Genomic DNA, 26,832 nt, shown 5'->3' with positions numbered 1-26,832 from the left:
TGGCTCACCAGCATCTTCTTGAGGGCAGTTGGCAGGGCAACAAACATTGGCCTTGCCAATGCACTAGAAGCTGAGCAGGAAGAACTACGGTGCTGTGTGCTGGGAGCTCGAGCATGGAGCTCACAGTGGCCGCCGCTCCAATTCCTGGTGCCCAAAGCTTATGGCTGCACTGCCGAGCTGCAAATGGGAATTCTTAAAACTGTCAATTTTTAAAAATATTTTTAAAATTCTCCTCCTTTTTCACATTTTCTCCCAAATTTACACCCAACAATAAACAATAATCAGTAATGAAAATCCCCACATCAATAACAACGATCCCATCCTCCCACCAAACATTAGCCCGCATGTTAACATAAACAAATGACAAAAAGGAATCAGGAATCATCCATAGTCACCATTAACACACACTGTCCCTCTCCCCCCAACCCTCCCAGCCCCCCCCCCCCCCACGAATGTTCGATGTGACCCAATTCTCGAAAGTGCATAATTAACAACGCCCATGAATTGTAGAACCCCTCCACCCTTCCCCTCAGTTCAAATTTGACCTTTTCAAGCGTCAAGAATTCCAGTAGGTCCCCCTAAAACTGTCAATTTGAGGGAAACGTGAAGAGTGAACTTTACGACCAATACAAATTGACACAGCTATCAAACAGAATGAATCACACAGAGCTGTTAATTTTCCAGAATGACATACCATGAAATGGATGATATTTTTAAACCAGCATGAATGGCTTTAATGAGTTATGTGTGCCAAAGTTGTTTTATAAATGGACCCTTTGTCACTAATATTTCATGCTGTCAGCAAACAGCAGTTTTTCAAAAATAGGCTTGCGGGTGGCGTGGGAATTTTGGGACACTGTTCCATGGAATGTGAGGCGCTGGGATTCAAGTCCATGGGTTTCTGATTGCAAAATGTATTCGGGCAGTTGTTGGACGCCAGGTGCTCACCAATGGAGGAATTGGAGGCCCCGCCACCTCTTACGGTGGCCCTTGCATGCCCAGCGATGGCTGGTTTCAGAGCACAGATTACCTCAGACCATTTTGACCCCAGGCACAAGTATAAGAAGCTTGGGGGTCAAGAAAGGCTAAACAAAATACATTGAAAGTGAGAGTTTCACAAGTCCCATTAATTGGTCTGTTTGTGGTTTAGTTCCTACAGCATTTGACATGAACAGTTTAAAACAGACCCTTAGGGCCATTATCAAGGTTTATTTAAGTGTGGGAAACACCTCCAAGAGCAAGGTTATATTCTCTCCCTGCATTTCAGTCTGGACCCTGTTACAGTATAGATAAATTAGAGGGCTTAATTGAATGTAACCACACCCTCCCCCAAACCAGTTCCTTGCTGCCTCCATGTAGGTCTTATTGGGAGAAATCAGGACAAGGAGGGGGGTGCTGTTTATCCATCGCAGAGGCACCCCAAAAACTAAAAGAGCGGTTGCTAAAGGTGGGCAATGTCACCAACGGTAATAACCTCACACGAGCAGCAAGGGTGAGTGCAGCTGTTCAAATGTCCAGGTGTCGCGACAGCACCTCACAACCAGTCCTTCACCCGCCAGAGCTCCTCAAGGTCTTGGATTCAGGGCCCACAGACACCTAAGAGAAGCAGTTGACTATTCATGAGTAATTTTAAGATAGTTTAGGCGCACTAATAATTAGACAGAAAATGTACTTCCAGCCCGGGAAGTTGAGAGTTGTCTACTGATCCCAGAGGATGAACGGATGGTTGGCACAGAGTGTGTTGGTCTCAGTCTTACCCCCCCCCCCCCCCCCCCCCCCCCCCTCCACTCACCTGCCTCCCGATCTGTTACAATGTTTGAGGTCAGCTGTTTAGTTTGTCGGGCTCAGGATTATTTCCTGCCCTTTCGAAACACTTGCATCCATAAGGGGGCACACAAAATGTCACCTTACCAACTTAGGAATCAACATAGCATCTCTTTAGCGCAGAAGGCTGTGGAGGCCAAATCATTTTTTAGAATTAGAATTAGAACAGTACAGCACAGAACAGGCCCTTCGGCCCTCGATGTTGTGCCGAGCCATGATCACCCTACTCAAACCCAAGTACCCACCCTATACCCGTAATCCAACAACCCCCCCTTAACCTTACTTTTTAGGACACTACGGGCAATTTATCATGGCCAATCCACCTAACCCGCACATCTTTGGACTGTGGGAGGAAACCGGAGCACCCGGAGGAAACCCACGCACACACGGGGAGGACGTGCAGACTCCGCACAGACAGTAACCCAGCCGGGAATCGAACCTGGGACCCTGGAGCTGTGAAGCATTTATGCTAACCACCATGCTACCGTGCTGCCCCCCCCCCCCCCCCTCATTGGGCACTCATTGAGTGTCTTTAAGACAGAGATAGATAGGTTCTTGATTAATAAGAGGATCAGGGGTTATGGGGAGAAGGCAGGAGAATGGGGATGAGAAAAATATCAGCCATGATTGAATGTCGGAGCAGACTCGATGGGCCGAGTGGCCTAATTCTGCTCCTATGTCTTATAGACGGTTGAACCCAAGTGATCCTGATGTTTGCAGGGACTGTTTAGAATACTTGCCTGTCTAGAAATTGCCATTCTGGAGAGCGTGAGAATCATTTAGCTAACCTCGTAAGGGTTCGGTGCTGTGCGGAAAATGCCAGCTAATTAAAAAGACCCTAATTGCAGATCTCTCGTGTTGACTGAAGAGTGAATGGGCAAGGTGACATATTGCTTAACACCGGGAACAGGGTGTCAGTGCCCTGCTAATGCAGCTGTGTACTGCAGAGTAGGACGCAGCTGATGTCCCCCATAGTAGATGGAAATGAGACAGCGGCGAGGAAGTTAAAGGCTGTGGTGTCTGTCACGGCCACGGCAAAACAAAACTCCCCCGATCCAGCAGGCAGCCCGTCCTGTTTGACAGGAGCAGAGGCCCGGCAACAGCCTGACTGGAGAAATGCAATATCCTTGGTGCTCTGCTCTTCAGATAGTTTGAAGAAAGCGATTCTAGGCCTCTTACCCGTCCCACGTGTGAATGTTATGGCCGTTACAAGTAGCTGTCCCCACAACTGCTTTTTTCTAATAGGCCCAGTTTCGGCTGATAACTCTGCTCCTTGATGTACCATCGATTGCACGCGAGGCGAGTGATTTACCAAAGTCTGGCTTTAATTAACTAGAACTCAGCTCTGCGATCGTCTACAGTGGAAAGGGACGATCGTCAGGCGTTTGAGCATTTATACCTCGTTAATAGAGGCGTGGTTAACTCAGCCTCTCGGCCAATCGGTCGAGAGGCACATGACCGACCAGGGCCAATGGTAAGCCGACGTTCTGGCCCAATGGCAGACGAGTATGCAGATCATATCATCACACTCCTCTTTCTGCAACTGTTACTGCCTTCGAATGAAACTGGTAATCAAAGCACACATCATAACGAGTGAAGATTATTGAGGGTGAGAAAGCAGAAAAAGTGAGGAAGAAGTAATCTAGAATCTGGAAACACTCCTGGGAATCCAAACAATCCTGGTGTTAGGAGCACCTGAGTGTCTCTCTTAAATGCCGTTCCAGTCGCTCTGGGACACTAATCGTGCCAGGAATTACTGGCTTATCTCACACCGGATGTGGCTTCAATGATTTTTAGTTAAAATGGCATTGGGCGGGCGGCACGGTGGCGCAGTGGCTAGCACTGCCGTCTCACGGCACTGAGGATCCGCGTTCGATCCTGGCCCCGGGTCATTGTCTGTGTGGAGTTTGCACATTCTCCCCGTGTCTGCGTGGGTCTCACCCCCACAACCCAAAAGGTGTGCAGCGTAGGTGGATTGGCCACACTTAATTGCCCCTTAATTGAAAAAAGAATTGGGTACTCTAAATTTATAAAAAAAAGAAATAAAAAATGGCATTGGGGTACGAGTTGCATTATAGGACCCCAAATTAAATGTATTCACGAGGCCCCCACCTGTCTGTAGCAGGGCCCTCTCCCACAATTAAAACGGTAGTGGCCGTGTTGGGAGCACAGTTATAAAGATGCACCTTCACAGACCTCATTAATCAAAACAAAGCATATTTATCAGTAAGAATTATACAGCAGCCTAATGGCTGCAGCCAGCTTCCAAAATGTCTCTTTGCCTAAGAAGCCTTTCTCATCATGGGGCGATTGCACCCTCTGAGTCCCGATTGCTGGCACTCTCCATGTGACCCTTACTCTGCTGTGTTGCCCTTAAAGGGGTAATCACCGCAACAGTATAAATATCCCACTGCTATCTCTGCCTGTCGCATTCCCATCAGCTGGACAGGGTTACAGTCGGGCCTTCTGCTCGCTGTCTCCCCACGGTGCACTGTCGCAAAGCAGTGGTAGACCAATGCAAGCCTGCTGTGATACCACTCCACATTACAACCTTGCTGTACAGAAACCTGCGGTGCAAATTAGATGACATGTATTCAGTAATCTAACCGTTTGAATTGAAAAGTGCATAATACATTTTATATTAGTTTCAATTGCAAACAGGGCAGCCTTGTTTGTCTTGTGCACTTTGTGCCAACATAGTGAATCAGTCATTGCTCTTATCTCTTGCAAGAGACTTCATCTAATACAGTTAAGTGTGAGCTGTTACTGCTCAGAGGATTTTGGGGTCAGTTTTGAAAAGGGCAGAGACAAACTCGAGTACTTACTTGGAGCGACCCCAACAAGATGCATGGCTCTGAAGGAGAGTCTATTAACTCTGCTTCCCTCTGCACAGATGTTGCCAGACCTGCTGAGTTTATCCAGCATTTTCTGTTCTTATTCCAAGATGCATGTTTTTGTCCTTTGCTGGGATGGAATCAGATTTTGTCCGTTATTCCTCCTAAATTTTTGTGAGCTCTTTCCCCTTCTTCCTGTCTCTCTCTCCAGTCAACGTTAATTAATTAATTTGGTGTGTCTCACACCCCAAGTGCAATCTCACGGTGACAAGGCAGTGAAGATCATTTCATGAGACTGCGCCTTCAATGCAGCGGCTCCTATCTACCTATCCATGTCCTCGCTCCCAGGTAGCTCCAACCTGAAGTTCTGGCACTCACTGCCCACCTTAGACAGCCATCAAAAGGAACATCATGGGGGAGTACAGTCTCAGATTTCATTTGCACCATTGGGTCGGTCTTGTAAAGTGAAAAGATGAAGAGTCGTCCAAGGCGGTTGGGTGGCCCATGGGAACAACATGGTTCCTGTGCAGCTGGGAATGTATAGAAATGTAATCCAGTGTGAGCAACCAGCCATGGTTGAATAATGGACGTGGTAAAGTTAGGTAGGTAGTTGGAGGTCCACTTAGACAAGTAAATTAGCAGCAGGTTCATGCAGAAGAAATGGGGCTGGATTCTCCGGGGGGGGGGGGCGAAGGATCAAAGTTCCCGATGGAATCGGGCCCGGCGCCGCTTCGGCGATTCTCCGGGCCCTGAATATCCGTGGGTCCGCAAATTACGCCGCACGGCTGGGGGGGCCACTGCCAGAGGCCCACCCAGCAATCCTCCGATCCCGACCGGCCGAGTTCCCGATGGCGTGGAACTAATGTGATATGGCCGGTCAGGACTCTCGCGTGGCGGCTGTGGACTCAGTCCGCGGCCGCCCTGGCGAGTGACCGGGGTGGGGAGGGGGGGGGGGGAGAAAATCGAGCACTGGGGGTGGGAGGGGGGCCTTATGGGCGGCCGGGGCAGCGACCGTGCCGGAAGGATCTTCGGGCGCGTGGCCGATCTGGGGGGCCTAGTTCATTGATATTGGTCCGCGGTCGGAGTCCGCCATGGCACTCCGCGTGGCCGCTGGAGTCCACTGTCGCGCGCATGCGTGTACTCGGAAGTGGAAGTGTGGGGGCCCATATCCGCAGCCAAAGCTGCGTGAAGCTCCCCAGGTCCCTGCTAGCCCCCAGAAGGTAAGTGCATCGACTTTTATTTGTTTGCAGGAAACTGGGAGTGCAGCACCAGCATTTTTACACCGGCGTGGGGACTAAGCCCAGTTTTGGGAGAATCCAACCCATGGTCTTTTCTGTGGTTAGCACTGTTGCTTCACGGCGCCAGGGTCCCAGGTTCGATTCCCGCTTGGGTGACTGTGCCGAGTCTGTACATTTTCTCTGTGTCTGCATGAGTTTCCTCCGGATGCTCCGCTTTCCTCCCACAAGTCCCGAAAGATGTGCTTGTTGGGTGAATTGGACATTCTGAATTCTCCCTCTGCGTACCCGAACAGGTGCCAGAATGTGGCGACTAGGGGCTTTTCACAGTAACTTCATTGCAGTGTTAATGTAAGCCTACTTGTGACACTAATAAAGATTATAAAGATTATCATTCTATGTTTTCCTAAATTATTATGAAAATTGTGAGTGGGCGAATACAAGGTGGGGGTCGTGTGCAAATTATTTTCAACACATGTGATGCTTAAGAGAGCTGGAAGGCCTATTGGCAAAGAATCATAGAATCCCTACAGTGCAGAAGGAGGCCATTTGGCCCATCGAGTCTGCACCGACCCTCTGAAAGAGCACCCAACCTAGGCCCAATCCCCCAACCCATCCCTGTAATCCCATCTAGGAACAATTTAGCACCAATCCACCTAACCTGCACATCATTCGACAGTGGGCGGAAAGTGGAGCACCCGGAGGAAACCCACGCAGACACGGGGAGACCGTGCACACTCCGCACAGACAGTCATCCGAGGTTGGAATCGAACCCGGGTCCCTGGCGCCGTGAGGCAGCGGTGCTAACCACTGTGCCACTAGGTGATGTCGGAAACGCTTTGCTCACTGATTTCTCAAAGAGTTGTCTTGGAAAACCAGCAGTCAGGAAGCGTGTTAAAACATTGCGCCTCTCAAATCGATCAGGAACCAGAAATGCTCGGGGCAGGTTGCTTGGCTTGGCATGAAATCGTACGGAGAGACTGACTGTAAAAGGGGCCAAGCCCGTAAATACAGCTGGGCCATTAGGAGCAGAGTTTTATTCTTGAGTGTTACTTATTCCGTTTCCATGGCAAATGGTCCCAGTGAAATGCATGTGGGGGTCACTGGAACCATAGGAACACTGAGCAATTATCTTGTCAGGCTTCATAGCTAGTTATGCTTTATTACCACCAGACTCTGTTGGCCAAAAATCAAGGGCAGTAAATTTGGACTTCAGTAAATAATTCCATGCCATTTCTGTCTACTGTTGTCATACATTGGTTGGGGGGGGGGGGGTGTAAACTTCAGTATTTCTCTTGCTCTGATGTCAAATCATGTATTTGTGTTATCCTGAATTTTTGTTTAGTGTATCCCATTCAGATTTTTATCCTATCTCTTTCATGCAGCCTATTGTTAATCACAATCGCATTCCGTATTCACTGTGAAGGGATTTGGAACATCAGCTATCTGCTGTATGGAGGCGATTCCCCAAAATGGAGACGAAGTGTTCACGCCGTCGTGAACGCCGTTGCTGTCCGATTCTGTCCCCCACAGGGGGCCAGCACGGCGCTGGAGCGGTTCATGCCGTTCCAGCCTCCCTTTCCGGCACCAAATGGGTACAGCGGCCCCCCCGGCGATTCTCCGGGCCCTGTGGGCCGAGTGGCCGACGAGTTTGGTCGAGTCCCGCAGGCGTGGGTTACTGAGGTCCCACATGGTGGGACCTGGAAGATGAGTCTACGTGGGTTGTCCTGGAGGGGGGGGGGGGGGGATCCGTCCCTTGGGGGGGGAGGGGGCCCCATGGCGGCCTGGCCCGCGATCGGGTCCTACCGACCGGCGGGCGGGCGGGTTCCGTGGGAGCCTATTTTACTCCGAGCCGGGCCCATCTAGGGCTCCGCCATATTGCCCAGTGTTAAACGGCACCCTGACAAAGTCTTCCAGGCACAGGCCTTTGTTCCCGGGCCTCAGGAGAATCGGGCACCGACAATTCAATTGGGGGGGGGGGGATTACAAATCCCTATCACGCCGGAGAGAATCTTGTTTTTTGATTTGTTCCAGATTTTGAGCCGTGCAGTGTTCCTCACAGACGGAGAGTGTGGGCTCCAAAATCACCCTCCATATCTGCCTCGTTGACTGCAAAAACATCACAAATTATTTTACTGCTCTTTATCATGCCTTTCTCTTTTTTAAAATAAATTTAGAGTACCCAATTCATTTTTTCCAATTAAGGGGCAATTTAGAGTGGCCAATCCACCTACCCTGCACATCTTTGGATCGTGGGGGTGAAACCCACGCACACACGGGGAGAATGTGCAAACTCCACACAGACAGTGACCCAGAGCCGGGATCGAACCAGGGACCTCAGCGCCATGATGCAGCAGTGTCAACCACTGCGCCAACGTGCTGCCCGCCTTTCTCTTTTTTTACACTTTTGGCTTGGGGAAAGTTTGAAGCCGGCATAAAGTATGAAACAGGTTGGGGGGGGGGGGGGTTTGCCTCGTTGCTGGGTACTATCAGCACCTTCCATCATCCTTCACCCTGCCGTGAATGCTTCCTCTGTCTTGTGTCAGACACATCTTTGTTGTAATCCCTCCTGGCTCCCATCAGTCACTCACTTTCTACTCTGCTCCAGAAACTCCAGCGCCTCTTCCACAATATATAATCCTTCACATTTATCCCTCTCTTTAACTCTGAATCGGAGTCATCTGGACTGTTAACTCTGTTTCTCTCCACACAGATGCTGCTTGTACTGCTGAATCTTTCCATCACTCTCTGTTTTTACCTCCTTAATACCGTTGACATAGTTTCCTTAACATTCACATAACCTAACCAATAGCAAGCCAGTTAAAAACTGGGAAATAAGAGAACTGGTACGAACTGATCTTGTATACCTTAAAATGGGTCGGCAGTTACGAGGGGCACAGATAGAGTAGACAGGAAGAAGCTGTTCCCTTGGTGGAAGGATCAATGACCAGGGGGCGTGGATTTAAGGTGAGGGGCAGGAGGATTAGAGGGGATGTGCGGGAAAACGTTTACACCCAGAGGGTGGCGGGAGATGGAACTCGCTGCCTGAAAGGATGGTGGAGGCAGAGACACTCCTAACATTTAAGAAGTATATAGTTGTGCACTTGCAATGCCAGGGCGTCCAAGTCTATGCGCCAAGTGCTGGAAAATGTGATTAGAATAATGATGTGGTTGCTTTTGGCCAGCGCAGACGCGATGGGTCGAGGGGTCTTTCCTGTGACGTAGACCTCTAAGACTCAATGACATTGGTCCAAATTCAATGGGCAGATTACTCTGTGAAAGAAAGCTTTCCATGTGTTTGTGGGTGAGTGAATGCTAAGCTATAACATCAAGAGGCAGCGGGTATGTGCTTTCGTTTAGATTTCTGAGTAAAACCAGCATGTCATTGTGAGCTCATGTTCTGAAACCACACTTTACGAAAGAAAATGTAGCCGCACAAACTGACATCATGCTTCCCCGCTGTGCGTGTTTCACAGTGATGCTCCTGCTTCTGGGGGGGGGGGGGGGGGGGGGGGGGGGGTCCAGGCCATGTGTCACTGTGTGCTAGCAACAATTAACCAGATAGATCAAACTAAAGTAAGAATGCCAAGGAGAACCTATTATCTGTAGTGGGGCAAATGGTGCTAAATATGTAGTGTAGGGAGTGGCGACGTGGTCAGGTACCATATTCATGGCTCACGGGTGATTATAGCTGGGGGGGCTGCTTCAAATTATGTCTGGCTTTCTCAAACCTGCCATTTCATATCCTCTTGCCACAATGTGTACTCATGTCATTAAACATTCTGGCAAATGCTTTATTTAAGGCAACAATGTTCTTGCAACATGAAATGTACAAAATAATAATAATCTTTATTATTGGTACAAGTAGGCCTACATTAACACTGCAATGAAGTTACTGTGAAAAGCCCCTAGTCGCCACACTCCGGCACCTGTTCGGGTACACTGAGGGAGAATTCAGAATGTCCAATTCACCTAACAAGCACGTCTTTCTGGACTTGGGGGAGGCACCCGGAGGAAACCCACGCAGGCACGGGGAGAACGTGCTGACTCCGCACAAACAGAGACCCAAGCCGGGAATCGAACCTGGGACCCTGGCGCTGTGAAGCAACAGTGCTAACCACGCTGCTACCGTGCTGCCTATAAATAAAATGTTGTAAAATTTGTTATCACACTGAATAAAGCCCTTAGTGCTAGCTACGATGTGTGTCTTCGGGATCAATTTAAAATCATCTGTCAGCCCTTCCAGGGGCTGTTGCTGGCCTCGATGATACCTTCCTGAAGCGACCGCTGGACTTCAGACCTGATGAAGGTCCTGTCCTGGGCGCTGTACCGTCTGCTCCTGGAGGCGACGGGTTTGCAATCCGGAGTTAGGTTTGCAAAAAGGGAAGGCGGGTCGACCTTAAGGGTCGTGAGGCCACAAACGGTAAGGGGTGGTAGGGGCCCGCCAAATTTCAGGGTTAGGCTTTGGAGGTTGTACTGGAAGTCCAGGCTGAGTAGCAAGGCAGGGAGGGTGTAGAGGCGGAAGCCGCTGAACTCCACACCCTAGATGGTGAGGGTGGAGATGCAGTACCCCCGGATCGCCACGGAGTGGGATCTGGAGGCCAGGGAGATTCTCTGGTTAGCTGGGTGTGCCGCGAGGGAGCAGTGCCGTACCGTATCGGGGTGGATGAAGCTCTCAGTGCTCCTGGAGTCCAGCAGGCAGGAGATCCCGTGCCCGTCGGCCTTCACCTTTGTCGAAGCGGTCGTGAGCTTGTGCGGTCGAGACTGGTCAATCGTGGCCAAGGTGAGACGTGGCTGGCCGTCGGCGGTTGCAGGCGATGAGCAGCCTGATGAGGTGCCTGATGCGGTGGGGTCCTGAGGCGGGTGTGATGGCGGCGCCATCCTGGGGGATGTGTCCTGGGGGAGGCAAGATGGCGGCGCCCTTGGGCTGCACGTGTCCTGGGGCAGGCAAGATGACGGCGCCCATTGGTTCTGGGGCTGGCAAGATGGCGGCGCCCACGAGCCGCACGTGGTCCGAGGAGGGGAAGATGGCGGCACCCACTGGCCACATTTGGGGGGGTGCCGGGACAATAGAGGCGATTGAGCGGGCCTGGCACACTGCAGCAAAATGTCCCATCTTGCCACAGGCCTTGCAGAGGGCACTCCGCGCCGGGCAGCGCTGCCGGGGGTGTTTTGACTGTCCACACAAGTAGCATTTGGGTCCGCCAGGATTGGTTGGCTGCCGCGCGGCACAGACGTGGGGTTGGCTGGGGACTGTTGCTGATGGGGTCCATGATGGGGTGACCGTCGGCCGGGTCCACAATACACAGGGGGGGTGAGCTGTTCGGTCGGGGGCATAGGCCTGAACATTGCGTGAGATGACCGTAAGCGAGAACGCTAGTTTTTTGGTCGCCGCGAGGTCAAGCGTGGCCCCTTCTAAGAGGCGCTGGCGAATGTAGTCGGACCCTGTGCCCGTATGCGTCTCTCATCAGCAGGTTCGAGTGTTCAGTGGCTGAAACAGCCTGGCAGTCACAGTCTCTCACTAGGGCGAGCAGGGCACGTCATAAATCGTCCACAGACTCACCGGGAAGTTGGCGCCGTGTGGATAGGAGATGCCTGGCGTAGATTTTGTTGGTCCGCTGAGCGTAATTTTCCTTCAGTAGCGCCATGGCCTCTGCGTAGGTCGGTGCGTCCTGGACGAGGGGAAAAACGTTGGAGCTCAGCTGCGTGTACAGAATCTGGAGCTACTGTGCTTCTGGGATTGCGTCTGGCGCAGACCCAATGTAAGCTTCAAAACAGGCCAGCCAATGTTTGAAGTCTTTTTTGGCGTTGTCTGCTTGAGGATGCAGCTGCAGGCGATCCGGCTTGATGCGGAGGTCCATCTCTGAAAAATCTTCTGTGTAATAAATTGATGCACTATCAATTACGACGAGACGAGAGTAGAATGTAACCAAGGCTTTATTACACAGAGATGTGTGGCCTCCTACAGCAGCTGACAAAATGGCTGCTGTACGGGGAGCACGCATATTTATACTCCGCCTACTGGGCGGAGCCAGCAGGCAGGGATCTACCCCCATACCTGTAGTACAGGGGCCTTACCGTAAAACCCATATATGTACGTTATATACATCAATGGTGACTACCACAGTAAGTGATCATGCTTCTCATCCAAGATATGCAGATCCAACAGCATTCAACTTCACACCACTCAGGACAAAGAAGGCCACTTCATTGATACCCCATCTACCACTTTAAACATTTACTCTCTCCACCACTGACACACAGTGACTGCAGTGTGTATCATTGACAAGCTGAGCTTCAGCAACTCACCAAGGCTCCTCTGTCAGCACCTGCTAAATGCATGGCCTCTATCAGCGAGATGAACAGGAGCAGGGGAGCATCCACCACCTGCAGATTCCTCCTCCAAGTCTCACACAACCCTGACTGGGAAATATATGGGGCGAGATTCTCCCAAAACGGGAGAAATCGTAAAGCTGCCGTAAAACCCGGGCGGGTTTTACGCCAGCGCGCCCCTTCCCGACGGGGGACCGATTCTGGTCCCCGGTCGGGGCTAGCAGCCCGACGCCGTAGGCTCCGGCAAGACGGGCTTAACGAAAATCGTTAAGCCCGCTTACCGGAGTTAGCGCCGGCTGACGCGTCATATGACGTCAGCCGCGCATGCGCAGTTTGGAAGACTCAAACCGGCGCATGCGCGAAACCCGCGCATGCGCGGGCCGGGTTACCCCTCAGCCGCCCCGCGAATGGATACTGCGGGGCGGCGGAAGGACAAGTAGTGCGCGGGCATCGGGCCCGCTGCCCGCGATCGGTGCCCACCGATCGCGGGTCCATGGCACCCTTGGCACGGCCGTGGTACTGCCGTGCCAATCGGTGCCATGGTTATAAAAAGCGAGTTAGTGACGCCGTTTTTACGAACGGCAAGACCAGGTGTGTTTGCCGTTCGTGAAAACGGCGGAAAGGGCTGGGACTTCGGCCCATCTAACAGCTGAGAATCGCTGCCGGCCGTAAAAAAACGGCGGCAGCGATTCGGGTCGGGACTTCGGCGGGGGGGTGGGAGAATAGCGGGAGGGCGGCAAAAATGTCGGGAAGTCCCTCCCGCTATTCTCCCACCCGTCGTGGGGGGCGGAGAATTTCGCCCAATGGTCGTTCCTTCACCGTTGCTGGACCAAACTCCTTGAGCTCCCTCTCTCACAGCACTGTGGGTGGACCTACACCCCAGGGACTGCAGCGATTCGAGACAGATCGCCACCACCTTCTGAAGGGCAATTAAGGTTGGGCAATAAATGTTGACCTTCCCACCAGTGCCACATCCCAGGGACGAATCAAAAGGATTTGGGATCTATTACTCGAATTCTCACTTCTACATGATCAAAGGGTGCAGATTTGACCAGTGGGTCCATAATCAGAAATATGATCTACTACAAGAGTCTCCAATGCTGTATGGCGTAGATATTATTGGCCTGGATGCATGGCATGCCTGCAACTGCCCATAGTATGCAACCCACGTTGTATTTTTTTTTTATATATTTAGATTACCCAATTATTTTCTCCAATTAAGGGGCAATTTAGCGTGGCCAATCCACCTACTCTGCACATTTTTGGGTTGTGGGGGCGAAACCCACGCAGACACGGGGAGAATGTGCAAACTCCACACGGACAGTGAGCCAGAGCCGGGATCGAACCTGGGACCTCAGTGCCGTGAGGCGGTTGTGCTAACCACTAGGCCACCGTGCTGCCCCAACCCACGTTGTATTAATGTTTAATCCCCCCCACTGCCTGCCAGCCCAATCCTGGAGAGTTGGGGAGAAAAATAATTGTGCTTTGTTCTTTGAAAACAATTTCAACACAGTTGGCCTGGCCTTGGGTGTCCTCATGACTGGCCCTTATTGAATGTTAATATTTCATGTGAAAGGCAGACGTGTGGCAGAGGTCAGTAAGGGCAAATGGTGCTAAATATGTAGTGTAGGGAGTGGCGACGTGGTCAGGTACCATATTCATGGCTCACGGGTGATTATAGCTGGGGGGCTGCTTCAAATTATGTCTGGCTTTCTCAAACCTGCCATTTCATATCCTCTTGCCACAATGTGTACTCATGTCATTAAACATTCTGGCAAATGCTTTATTTAAGGCAACAATGTTCTTGCAACATGAAATGTACAAAATAATAATAATCTTTATTATTGGTACAAGTAGGCCTACATTAACACTGCAATGAAGTTACTGTGAAAAGCCCCTAGTCGCCACACTCCGGCCCCTGTTTGGGTACACTGAGGGAGAATTCAGAATGTCCAATTCACCTAACAAGCACATCTTTCGGGACTTGGGGGAGGCAACCGGAGCACCCGGGGGAAACCCACGCAGGCACGGGGAGAACGTGCAGACTCCGCACAAACAGAGACCCAAGCCGGGAATCGAACCTGGGACCCTGGCGCTGTGAAGCAACAGTGCTAACCACGCTGCTACCGTGCTGCCTATAAATAGAATGTTGTCAAATTTGTTATCACACTGAATAAAGCCCTTAGTGCTAGCTACGATGTGTGTCTTCGGGATCAATTTAAAATCATCTGTCAGCCCTTCCAACAATCATATACCACTTGCTGATAAACTGTCCTGTTGTCAAAAACGAGTACCGTTGTGGAGGGGGGGGGGAAGAAGACTATTAAAAATGTGCTGTTGGGGGGGGGGAAGAAAAAGTACTTACAGGTTTGGATGAAATTGAGCTTCTATGTTTTAACAAAGGCATTAACAGATTTGAAATAAATGAGCTTGCACCTCTTGTTAAAATATCAGTCAGAGAATGTGCGTGCAAATGTGCTACTAACTTCTTGTGGTGAGGTATCAACTCAAAAATGGGCCTCAAACCAAGCCAGACTTATGCAAATTTGGCCCAGCTTTGTTGTCATTTGCTGTAGGTGCATTGCTGAACTATTTTCCTGGGAATATGGGAGGCTTCTGATATCCTGGAAATCAGCCCTTTTACCCGGTATCCTGCGCGCGATTCTCCGAGCCCCGTGCAGGGCCGGAGAATTGTCGCAACCACGCCACGATGCCCCGACGCCGGCGCGCGATTCTCCGAGGTGCGGAGAATTGGCGTCATTTGCGCCGGCGAGTTTGACGCTGCGCCTGCCGCGGGCCGCTGGAATCGGCGGTGCCGCCGATTCTCAGCCCTATGGGTCGAGCGGCCGCACGGATTCGGCAGAGTCCTGCCGTCGCCGTTCACCCCTGGTCGCTGCCGGTGGGAACTCTGCACAAAGGGTCAGGGGGCGGCCTGTGGGGCAGCGGATAGCGCTCTCCTTCACCGGGGGGGGGAGGGGGGGGCCTCCGATGGGGTCTGGCCTGCGATCGGGGCCCACAGATCGGCGGGCCGGCCTCCCCCCACCCGGGCCTACTTTGTTGCGCGGCCGGCCTCTGAACCCCGACGCCATGTTGAGTCGGGGCCGGCGCGCTGAAGAAGTTCCCCCGCGTATGCGCAGGTTGGCACAGCCCAACTGCGCGTGCGGTGGTTGGCGCAGCGCCCATTTGGCGCCGAGAAGGGAGGCTGGAGCGGCGTGACCCGCTCCGGCGCCGTGCTGGCCCCCTGTTGGGGACGGAATCGGTCATCCCCGTGCCCGTTTCGCGTCGTCGTGAAACGCGACGGCGTTCACAATGGCGCGAATATTTAGTCTCCATTTTTGAGAATCGCCCCCCTTGCTGGGTACATTCTGGAGCATTGATCCGGGCACTGAATCGACCACTCATGCAGACTTGCTCTGTTCTGACTTGAACGTTCTAACTGCAGGCCTTACCCAATATCTGGTCAGGCCAATAATAATTTTTTTAAAAGATGCGAGAAGACCCAAGGCCAGGACAAACTGGGGGCCCCAGTGCTCACCGTTGCCCTGCCTCGAACTACCATGCCATAATTTGCTGGCAGTACATAACTTAGAATCTCCTCCCATCCCAAGGATCAGGTGGTGTTGCAAAACCTCACTTGAGCTCCTTAATCAGAGCATTGCTGTGTGATCACTTGGTAGTATCAGTTCTCGAGGTAGCTCTTTCCTGGAAATCTACTATTCCATATGTAGTTTTGCAGTCAATTTTGATTCGGGAAGTGACACCTGTAAAGAATGTTTTTAAAATGCAACAGAAGGGTGGCTAACTCCATAATACAGAACAGTCGCAGGTAGATAACTACTGAAAAATAAACCATTCAATCTGGCATGTATCGTCAGACCTACCACTTAATACAAACTGTCTTTCCAAGGACTTCTCAGGTCTAAGGTGTTTTCCTTGACTCAGCTGGTGCGACTCTACTCTGCAACTGAGTCACTTCAGCTTTTACCGGTAACATTTCTGCAGCCTTCATTCCATCCCTACCACGCTGCTGATCCCCGTGTGCCAGTGCAGTAACTGCTTCCCAGCTTCATTTTCATAGAATTAGAATGTACAGTGCAGAAGGAGGCCACTCGGCCCATCAAGTCTGCACTGGCTCTTGGAAAGAGCATCCTACCCGAGGTCAACACCTCCACTCTATCGCCACAACCCAGTCACCCCACCCAACACTAAGGGCAATTTTGGACACTAAGGGCAATTTATCATGGCCAATCCACCTAACCTGCCCATCTTTGGACTGTGGGAGGAAATCGGAGCACCCGGAGGAAACCCACCCACACACGGGAAGGATGTGCAGACTCCGCACAGGCAGTGACCCAAGCCGGGAATCGAACCTGGGATCCTGGAGCTGTGAAGCAATTGTGCTAACCACTGTGCTACCGTGCATTTGCTGTGATGTAGGTCCTAGACAGGAATTCACTTTCTCCTGCTTTAAAGTCCATTTCTCCACTGCTTCCAGATATTAGTGACCTCCAGCATCCTCACTGTCTCCTCTGAGACTGTTGACCCAACGTGATTCCAGTTTCTGATCCCCTCCCATGTTCGCTGGCTCCTTCTGGGAGCGGCCAACAGCCATTTCTCCCATGTTCCACCCAAATCCCCTCAATCGTCAACATTCTTTGGGTGTTGCTCTTGCCACAGTACAAATGTGAAGTCCAACAACAGTTTAAAAAGAACATTGACTGCTCCGCTATACGTAAGCACTCTTTATTTGCAAAATTATTATCTTGAACATAAAATACTAAAAAGCACTCTCGTGCAAAAGTCCCAGTCCCTGTCCTCCGTGCTTGCTGATCCGTTCTCGTGTCCTTACAGTTTCCAACTGGGCACAGCTTTGGTGCCAGAAGGCTGTTGAATTTCTGCTGAGGGTAGTTGAGGTGCCTGAGTTGAGCTGTCTCGAGGAGCTCTGGGCCTTGAGGGTCCGACTGTAGACTGATGGCGCTATGCTTTGATCAGGCATTCTGACCCGCCTGTTTGTCGGGCATCAATAAAAACTGTATTGGCATAGAGCTGAGCACTCGGTTGATCGTAGGGCACTTCAGAAAATATCAAACCGCCATAGGGCACACATGCATCAAGCAAGTAACAGCTACAGCCGTTTTCCCGTGGAAAAGAGATATCAACTGGCCACGATGCACAGTGATCACCAGATTGCAGGGTTCCCATGGATTTTGCCCATGCGGGCATTGGGGCCTCTTTACGCCCAACCCGTGGCCTTACGCAGAGAGAATTTGCGCTCACTTTTCAGGTGCTATTTGAGCACAAACATGTCCAAGAAGCAGACATGATGCTTCCACTGTGTGGCATTCCACAGTGCCAGCACAATTTGAGGAAAGAACACTGGGTTCTCAGAGCAAGTCTGCTCTTTGCAACTGGAATTTGCAACTCCAATTTTATGGGGACCACAAAACCCAAGTTCAGCAGCTTTCCAACTCCGAAGCTATATCCATCGGGGATTATCTCGTAAGAGACTGAATAGATTACGGAGGACTAAAAACAGGCACTGGTGGATGCACAAAAGTTACTTTTCAAATTTCACGTCCAACAGAATCATTTTGCAGACGCAGAGCGCTGAAGTATGGTGGAAGGGTAAACGTTTGTTTGGGGGGGGAGATGTTGTTGGGCGGGAACTCTGCAGGGCTTCATACATGAACTGCAGTAAGAGGAACACCCAGTGATTGTTAACAATTGAGGGCATTCAGATGGTGTATGTAAGAGTTGGAAGGAATGACTGTCAAGGAGGGGAGGTTGGGGCATTGGGTGTTAAGACTCCTCCAGTGCTTTTCTGCCTGACAGTCCTTGCCGCCTTATCCCATTCCTGTTGGTTGGTTGGCTTTAAAGCTTCACTGCCTGGGAGAGCTGTGGGCAGCTGGGGACCTTTAGCATGAGTCACGGCTTCGAGGAGCAAAGACAGAAAAATCAAAAGAAAATACCTGCAAGAAGTTTAAGTAGAACTAGAGCTACAAATGACATTTTCTTTCAGCTTTTCTATATCGTGGCTATCCCTTATTAGAGAAGTACAAAGAGTTGCAACTGCCAACAAATTATCTTTTGTTATGACAGAGAAAGGAGCCCATTAAGGCCCCAGAATGAGTCAGAGTCAGAGTTAGTGTTATAATAATAGGCCAATTATATCTCCATGAACCTAATTTTCAGCGGATGGAAACAAGCCTTTGAATAATGGATTTGATTAGAAAACAAATGTCAAGAAAATTGATCCAGCTGCCTCATCCTCCAATTAACAACACGTTTCGATATAACTTTCATAGAAACTTGGCAATTCACACTTTGAGAGATAGCATTGGCTCAAAGGCTATGCCCAAACCATGGAGTGGTCAGCATGAAGATAAAAGATAGAGAAACGGTGGATTTGAACAAAATGCCACTGTTTCCTTGATCTTTCAACCCACTTTTCTGCCTTTTCCGGCCTCCACTGTTGCGGATTGACATAATTCCACCACCTCAAGAAGCAGTTTGCCTGGAATTCTTTGATAGTGTTTCGGCAGTTGTATAGTCATGCAGGAAAATCCAGGCCCTCAGGCGAGGGGCTGAATTTCCGTGTGGCTGAGGAGGCAGACCAAGCGGTAACTTTGCCTCCACCAGCGGCGTGTTGGTTTTCCAAGGTGGTCCTGCCTCCCAGCAATTTGGGAAGATGCGGTAGTAGGTCCTACGTACTAGTCACCCGCTCAAATGCGGCCTTACTCGAGGGTGCTCTCCTGACCCTGACTGGATTTTTAATCCGACACCCGGGGTACCTGTCCTGTTAAGAAGCTGTCACTGAAACCATTGGTGGCCTTCCAGCGGCAGTGCTGGTAGATATTGGAGCAAGAGGCTCCAATTTATTTGAAAGGTGCTGCTCCAGACGTTTTGCGGCAACTGCGGCAGTGTCCTTTACTTGGGGGCTCTTTCCTCCTGATGTCTGAAGGCTCTAACCCTCCTCTTACTTACCTCACTTGTAGCCAGCAATCAAATGGAGCAGCCCTCTGATTCTCCCACCTACCTTGGTACCTCTCACCTCCAACAGTGGGGCTGTCGATCTGTTGGTGAAGCAGAGCCTCTGATTGGCCCTTCAGACCCGGCATTCTCCCACCACTTTTAATTGAACAGGCCATCTGGAGGCATCCACCTAATTGTTTGCCTCCTGCAAAGTAGCCCTCTGGGTCCCACCATCGACATTTGTGGATTCCCGACTTGCATGGTGGGTTCCAACAGAATGTAAATTTATCCCAAGGAGCCTTGGAAATAGGACTATCCAAGTAAATATTTTACAAGAATCTACAGCATTATCATATTCAGAATTTGTGTTCCTTTATTTTGCCCATGATCAGTATGTTTGTATGTAAAAGATGTGTGTTTACTTAACCTCAGAGTGATTGTCCTGATTCAAATGATCAAAGCAGCAAGGCTTTTTCTGAGTATTTTTTCTAAAACAGCATTTGTCATCATAAACTTGCCCCGGTTGTTTAAAATACAGGGCACAATTCTCCCCCCCCCCCCCCCCAAGACGGGTGGGAGAATCGCTGGGGCGCCGGGCAAGTCCCGCCACGCCGCCCCAGCACCCGCAAGCGATTCTCCCACCCCCCCCCCCCCAAACCGGCGCGGCGCGATTTATGGTTGGCTGCTCGGAGAATCGGCGCTCGCCGTTTGTAACGGGCGAGCGGCGAGTTTCCGGGCCGGATGGGCCGAGCGGCCTGCTCAATCCAACGTGTTCCCGCCGGCGCCGTCCACACCTGGTCGCTGCTGGCGGGAACAGCGCGGGAACGCTGGGGGGGGGGGGGGGGGGGGGATCCAGCACCGGGGGGGGGGCTCAAAAGGGGTCTGGCCCACGATTGGTGCCCACCGATCGGCAGGCCGGCCTCTCTGAAGGAGGACCTCCTTTCCTCCGTAGCCCCGCAAAATCATTCCGACATTTCTTGCGGGGCGCCCGCGGGGAGGACGGCAACCGCGCATGCGCGGGTTGGCGCTGGCCAACCTGCGCTTGCACGGGTGATGTAATTTACGCGGTGCCTAGGCCCGGCGTGCGTAAATGACGCGGCGCCGCACCTAGCCCCCCGGGGGTGGGAGAATAGCCCACGATGTTTCACTCATTAAACTCACAAACCCTATCACACACACCAGGATTAGATACAGATAAAAGTTTAAAAATCCAGTTATATTTTATGATAATCATGGTCTCTTTTGTGGCAGACCTGTAGTTTCACAGATGGGTTGACACTTCAGCTGAAGTGAAGGTCTCGCAGAAGATTCTCAGAAAGCTGTGAGACTTTCTGTGGTTGGATTTCAAGGAGGTTGCTTTTCAGGTGAACCCAAAGTTGGAACAGGTTGGCGGCGGGATAGGGAAGTCCTTTTCTTACTTCTAAAATATCGTTGCTTATTGCCTTGGCTACTTGGATGACTATCAGCTGGTTTGATGGCTTTCTGATGGAACTCCATCTGCAGAACTTTTAGAAGCTTTCACACTGGCTTCCTCACCATGTGACTTGTACAAGTTCTAAATCCTCTTTCCAGAAATAGTTGATGTGGTAATTCCACATCCTTTGCTGTTGTTTGACACCTTAAAATTCATCCGGTCTAGTTTGGACGAGAGACCATCATGATACAATGGAAGGTTGGTTGGATCCATTCACATTCATTTAACACACATTGGGTTTTGATGTTGCTTGTGTTCATGGTGAAACAGCTGGAATACAATAATTCTGATGTCAATGGTCCATCCTTAAACAAAGGGATGTGTGCATTCCCAGGAAGGCAGTTAATTCCATAATTGATTAGATATTTGCTTGAGACTCAGGACTTTCTGGAGCTCAAAATGCCAAAGATGATTTCCAGTGGCCATTTTAATCTGTTCAAAATGTTAAAGTATTGCCTGGAGGTGCATAGTACACTGGAAACATGGCAACACTGTGCAGCCAGTTCTGAGGAAGAATAAACATTTCGTACAGAATTGTTTTATTTTTATGAACTTCTTTTATAGCATATTCTGCTTATCCAGATAAACCTTCTGCTGAGGAAAAACTCAAGATGGCAGCTCAAACTTGCTTTAATCTACCTCTCCGTGTGTGTGTGTATATTTAGCAACATTTTCCCTTATTAGGTCACCCTTGATTTCATGTTTAGTCTTCAGTTACAAAGTGTCTAGGTTCTATGCACTGAAATGCAACGCGCCTTGAATTTTACTGTACTGTGTAGACATAATACAGTTGCACTGAATTGTAGATAAGTGGAATTAGTACCTAAAAATGTTTACTGGGTAATACAACATATGGCAGATTCTTTCATCTAAACATTGCCCGCTCTATGAGGTGGGCGGTGTGACCTGATGGTCGAGATTCTAGAGGCGGCAGGCAATATGTGATCTTGCATCCTCTTCATCATAATGATTACAGTCTCTGCTTAACATGGCAACAGATTATTCAAACATCACTTCTCAAATGCCTTTGACACTTGCCACGCAGTAAGAGTGCTCTTTCCCCCGACAGTAAAGGATACTTTGAACTCAGTAGAAAATTTGATTCCAAGCTTTTTAAAGTAGCAGATTAATGATACGTTAATTGCACTTGGTGAGGATTTACTCTGCATATCTGTGGAAATACAAGAAAAAGATTGTGATGGACGTCGAGAGCAAGACTGACTTTTGATAAAAAGCGTACATTTAAGAGAAAGAGGGTTCTTCAGAGCAACTGCCTTTATATCAGTGGTGAGTAATATTATGATTCAAAATCAGGAAAGGACAGCGTTATTAAATACGACAGCTATCAGCAGACAGAGTAGAGGATGGGGATAAAGTACCAGGGATACAAAGTGAGCTAAAAATAAGTCAAAGAGAGGTGCTAACTAATTCAATACAAGTTTTAAAAATTGGTAATAGGGAAACTTAAGAGATTTTGGGAAGTCTTCGTGGGTTACAGCTCGGGTCATTAAAAGAAGTAGATGACGAGTTGGGAGTTAGTCACGGTTTGCCAAATCTTTGATTCCAGAGTTCTGCCCTTCGATTGGGACATGACCAACCTCACTCCATAATTTAAGAGGGCGGGGGCGAGGTAAACTGGGAAATTATAGGCTATCGATTCTGGGGAAATTACAGAGAGCTGTTATTTTGTGTCAAATATCCACTGATCACTGAAAACCAGAATGAATTTGTGTAGCAAGCAAGTTACAAAGGGACAAAGGTTAAGCAGGTCGACAAAACTGTGGCAGATGGAGTTCGAAGCAAAAAGGCCACTTTGGACCGAAGAAAGATAGATGGGAAGGATCAATACCGGTTGGTGACAAGAACAGGTCAGAGGCTGCAAATTCTGAGGCAGGTAGCTCTCCTCCCAACTCCCCCAAAAACATGCCCACCTTCTACAAGGCACTGGTCAAGAGTGTGAATATGGCTCCCCCTGCTGGGCTGAAAATTCGACTTGCAGGCAACCATTTTTACGGGTTGCGTCTGTGGAGCCAGGAATTTTGCCAACACGGTGGATGAAAGCCCGGGCCATAGTTTTACAAAAGGGCAATCCTGTTTACCAAATTTAGAGTTCTTTGAGGATGTAACTAATAGGGTAGATAAGGGGAAACCGTACGTTGATCAGGCCCCTGCGCCTCACCAATGGGTCTTGGAGCTGGAGACAGAGGTCCCATTGGGCCTACACAAAAAGCGAAAACTCAAAAAGTGAGAGAGACAGGGAGTGGTTTCTCTGCTGATATTAATTGCCTTAATTTCTTTAATCTTTTTAGACCGTAGGTTACCCTCTATTTTTTTTAAATTTAGAGTACCCAATTATTTTTTTTCCAATTAAGGGGCTAATTTAGCGTGGCCAATCCACCTAACCTGCACATCTTTTTGGGTTGTGGGGGCGAAACCCACGCAAACACGGGGAGAATATGCAAACTCCACACGGACAGTGACCCCGAGCCGGGATCGAACCTGGGACCTCAGCGCCTTGTGGCAGCAGGGCGAGCCCACTGCGCCACCGTGCTGCCCAGGTTACCCTCTATTTACGGTTTGCGACTTGTGCCTTTTACATTTTACTGTGAAGACAGGTACAAAATATTTGGTCAATATTTACCATTTCCTCACTCTCCCTCTTAATCTTTCCTGTCTTGGTGCCTAAGAGACCAACATTTACTTTAGATACTTGTTTCTTTTTTATATATTTATAATAGCTCTTACAATTTTTTTCGCATTTCTGGCCTTCTCAATTTAATTTTTCCCCTTTTTAGACACCTTTGGTTGCCCTTTTCTGGTTTGTAAAAAACACTCGCAATCGTCAAATTGGCTATTGCTCTTTGAAGGATTATAAGCCTCTGAACCTAATCTATTACCGTGCTTAATTTCCTGAGCAATGGGTTCCTGAGTTTGATTGTCAAATACATTTATGTTGAACATTTTGAATGTTTCCCACTGTTGATCCATGCTAATTAACCTTATCCAGTTCTCTCTTTTCCTATGTAATTGTTTAATTTTAAGATTCTTGTTTGTGATTTGAGTATGTCACTTTCAAACATAACATGGAATTCAGTAGTATTATGGTCACTATTTCCCAGTGGATCTTTTGCTATGGCATTAGTAATTAACCCTGTTTCACTACACAATATTTGATCGATTCCGCAATGTATTGGTCCAGGAAACTGTCCCAAAAACATTCTCCAAATTCATCTTGCCAATCTGATTGTCCCAGTCTATATGAAGATTTAAAATTTCCAGTGGTTGATAATGCACGCCTTTTAAAACATCTCTGTGGAAAAATAAGTGACAATTTTTTTTTAAATTCTCCTGAATTGTATGGCGACATAAACTGCATTGGAATAGATCATTACGTCACAAGTGTTTGATTCTCCTGTGATTATAATGATGAACTTTCTTCTCGTTCTGCTCACTTGCTAAATATAGCCTGAAAAAGATTTGATAAACCTGTCTCATTAATGCAGTGTCTCTTTAATATCTAGCAAGACATCCATCTTGAAGTGATTGTGAATGAACTCTTCTTGCTAATACTTAAGAAGTTTCTCAAATAAGGATCGTGCCATGGAGTCCTTTTTATTAAAATATGCATTTAGAGCATCCAATTATTTATTTTTCTACTTAAAGGACAATTTGGCATGGCCATTTCACCTACCCCCACACATCTTGTGGGTTGTAGGGGTGAAACCCACGCAGACACTGGGAGAACGTGCAAACTCCACACCCACAGTGACCCGGGGCCGGGATCGAACCTGGGTGCTCGGCGCCATGAGGCAGTAGTGCTGACCACCGTGCCACTCTCTTATCATGGATTCCAGCCAGGATATTAACTTACTTTCATCCTTCAGTTGTTGACTGACCCACTGTTTATATTGAAGATTTTCTGTTTCTTTTCCCGAGCATGCATTTCAGTTTATGTTTTTTTAAACTTTTGACATCATACAGTTGCTAATGAGGAATGCCGTTTTCCTTGGCAGATTAGACTGGCTCCCACTGTACTCTGGTTTAAATCAGTGTTCTTTTGGAATTTTTCTGCAGCTGAAGGCCTTTGAGTTCAAGATGGGGAAGCAAAACAGCAAGCTACGGCCTGAGGTGATGCAGGATTTGCTGGACAGCACAGACTTCACGGAGCACGAGATCCAAGAGTGGTACAAGGGCTTCCTCAGGGATTGCCCCAGTGGCAATTTATCAATGGAAGAATTCAAGAAAATTTACGGGAACTTCTTTCCCTACGGGGACGCTTCTAAATTTGCTGAGCATGTTTTTCGCACTTTTGATGCCAATGGAGATGGGACAATAGACTTCCGGGAGTTTATCATTGCACTAAGTGTTACATCAAGAGGCAAACTGGAGCAGAAGCTAAAGTGGGCATTCAGCATGTATGACCTAGACGGAAATGGATATATCAGCAAGTCAGAAATGTTAGAGATCGTTCAGGTAACCTTTCAATTCTTTGACTTTTATTAGATGTAACATACAGTTTAAACCTTTGTAGATTTGGATTCCATTTGGTTTCCTTGTGTTTTTCCGGCCCCACTTATGGTGATAAGCTGGGTTTCGACCCTGTGAGTTTTAAATACCCACGGTATTGTGCTCAATATTCCTGAAAAGTATGTACTTGTTGCTAAGTTAGGACTGTGTGCCATGCTTGTTAAGGTTTTGTGAATCACTTGGAAATTCATTTGCCCTTGAGAGGATAAGTCTTTGCATAGATCGTCCAATTCCTACAGTGCACATCTTTGGACTCTGGGAGGTAACTGGAGCTCCCGGAGGAAACCCAGGAAGACACGGCGAGAACGTGCAGGCTCCACACAGTCATCCAAGGCTGGAATTGAACTTGGGTCCTTGGCGCTGTGAGGCAGCAGTGCTAAGCACTGTGCCACCGTGCGCAGAAGAATCAGGCGTGGTATAAATACTTCCTCGGTTTCATTCTCGATTTGTCTGAAGTGTCGTTTTATCATTAGTACCATGACAACATTAAATGAAAAGGGGGACCGTTACTTATGAGAGACCACAATTTCAAAAATGAAGCAACAAAAGGAGGCAGTGACAAATGTTAGGTGATGGTCCCATGGTCCAAATTGCTGCATTTTGACATTATTTATGTGTCTCATCGCAACATTTATTAGTCTGTGGCCAATAGGCTCACTACAGCCACCCTGTCTGGGGTCTGTAGTCACAAACCACTGAAAACTGGTGTGCAAAGTAACTATGGCAACCAGGGGACGTCACTTTAGGTCCGTGCTTGGAAGTTACCAAATGGCCATCACGGTATTGATGGCGTGAGGGGAGGTGAACGCAGTATATGTTGTCGTAATCTCTTCTCCTTCCCTCTTGATGGGCAATTGTTTAACATCTATAATTGCTATTTTCTTTTCAATTTTCAACACGGGATTAAACCTGAAAGGACTTGTTCATCCTGTTGTTCCAATGAGTTAATTGGGGGTGAGCTATTGGGGGTGAGATATTACTAATCTAAATGCATAACTGTAATATCTGTCTTACTTATAGGTAACAGTAAGAGCCATAGAATCCCTACAGTGCAGAAGGAGGCCTTTTGGCCCATCGAATCTGTACTGACCTTCTGAAAGACCACCCCACGTGACCTACTCCCCTGTCCCATCCCAGTAACCACACCTAACCTGCACATTTCTGGACACTAAGGGGCAACTGAGGGGCTGGTTTAGCTCACTTGGCTAAATCGCTGGCTTTTAAAGCAGACCAAGCAGGCCAGCAGCACGGTTCGATTCCTGTACCAGCCTCCCCGGACAGGCGCCGGAATGTGGCGACGAGGGGCTTTTCACAGTAACTTCATTGAAGCCTACTCGTGACAATAAGCGATTTTCATTTCATTTCATTTTCAACTGATCAGGCCCAATCCACCAAACCTGCACATCTATGGACTGTGGGAGGAAACTGGAGAACCCGGAGGAAACCCACGCAGATACGGGGAGAACGTACAGACTCCACACAGTCACCCAAGGCTGGGATTGAACCCCAGTCCTTGCGCTGAGAGGCGGCAGTGCCAACCGCTGTGCCACCGTGCCCCCCCCCCCCCCCCCCCCCCAGGGTACTGCAGCGGCTTCTTATTCCGAATATGTCTAAAAACAAACTCTACTTCACA

The 26,832-nt window shown here is 49.2% G+C and overlaps 1 protein-coding gene across 3 annotated transcripts in view; it reads left to right on the top strand.

Annotated features, from left to right (window-relative positions):
- The window catches only part of LOC119972772 (neurocalcin-delta), a 320,343-nt gene that overhangs the window by 267,188 nt on the left and 26,323 nt on the right, over positions 1 to 26,832 (top strand). For all 3 annotated transcript variants that reach the window (XM_038810120.1, XM_038810118.1, XM_038810119.1), the window contains one exon: positions 24,747 to 25,145. In XM_038810120.1, coding sequence (XP_038666048.1) covers positions 24,768 to 25,145 — 378 coding nt within the window. In that variant the 5' untranslated portion in view covers positions 24,747 to 24,767. The remainder of the gene's footprint in view (positions 1 to 24,746; positions 25,146 to 26,832) is intronic.

This window comes from Scyliorhinus canicula, chromosome 10 (genome assembly GCF_902713615.1).
Source record: "Scyliorhinus canicula chromosome 10, sScyCan1.1, whole genome shotgun sequence".
In the NCBI taxonomy this organism is placed as follows: domain Eukaryota; kingdom Metazoa; phylum Chordata; class Chondrichthyes; order Carcharhiniformes; family Scyliorhinidae; genus Scyliorhinus; species Scyliorhinus canicula.
The sequence above is the reverse complement of the archived record's forward strand: the minus strand, read 5'-3'. Positions and strand labels throughout refer to the sequence as shown.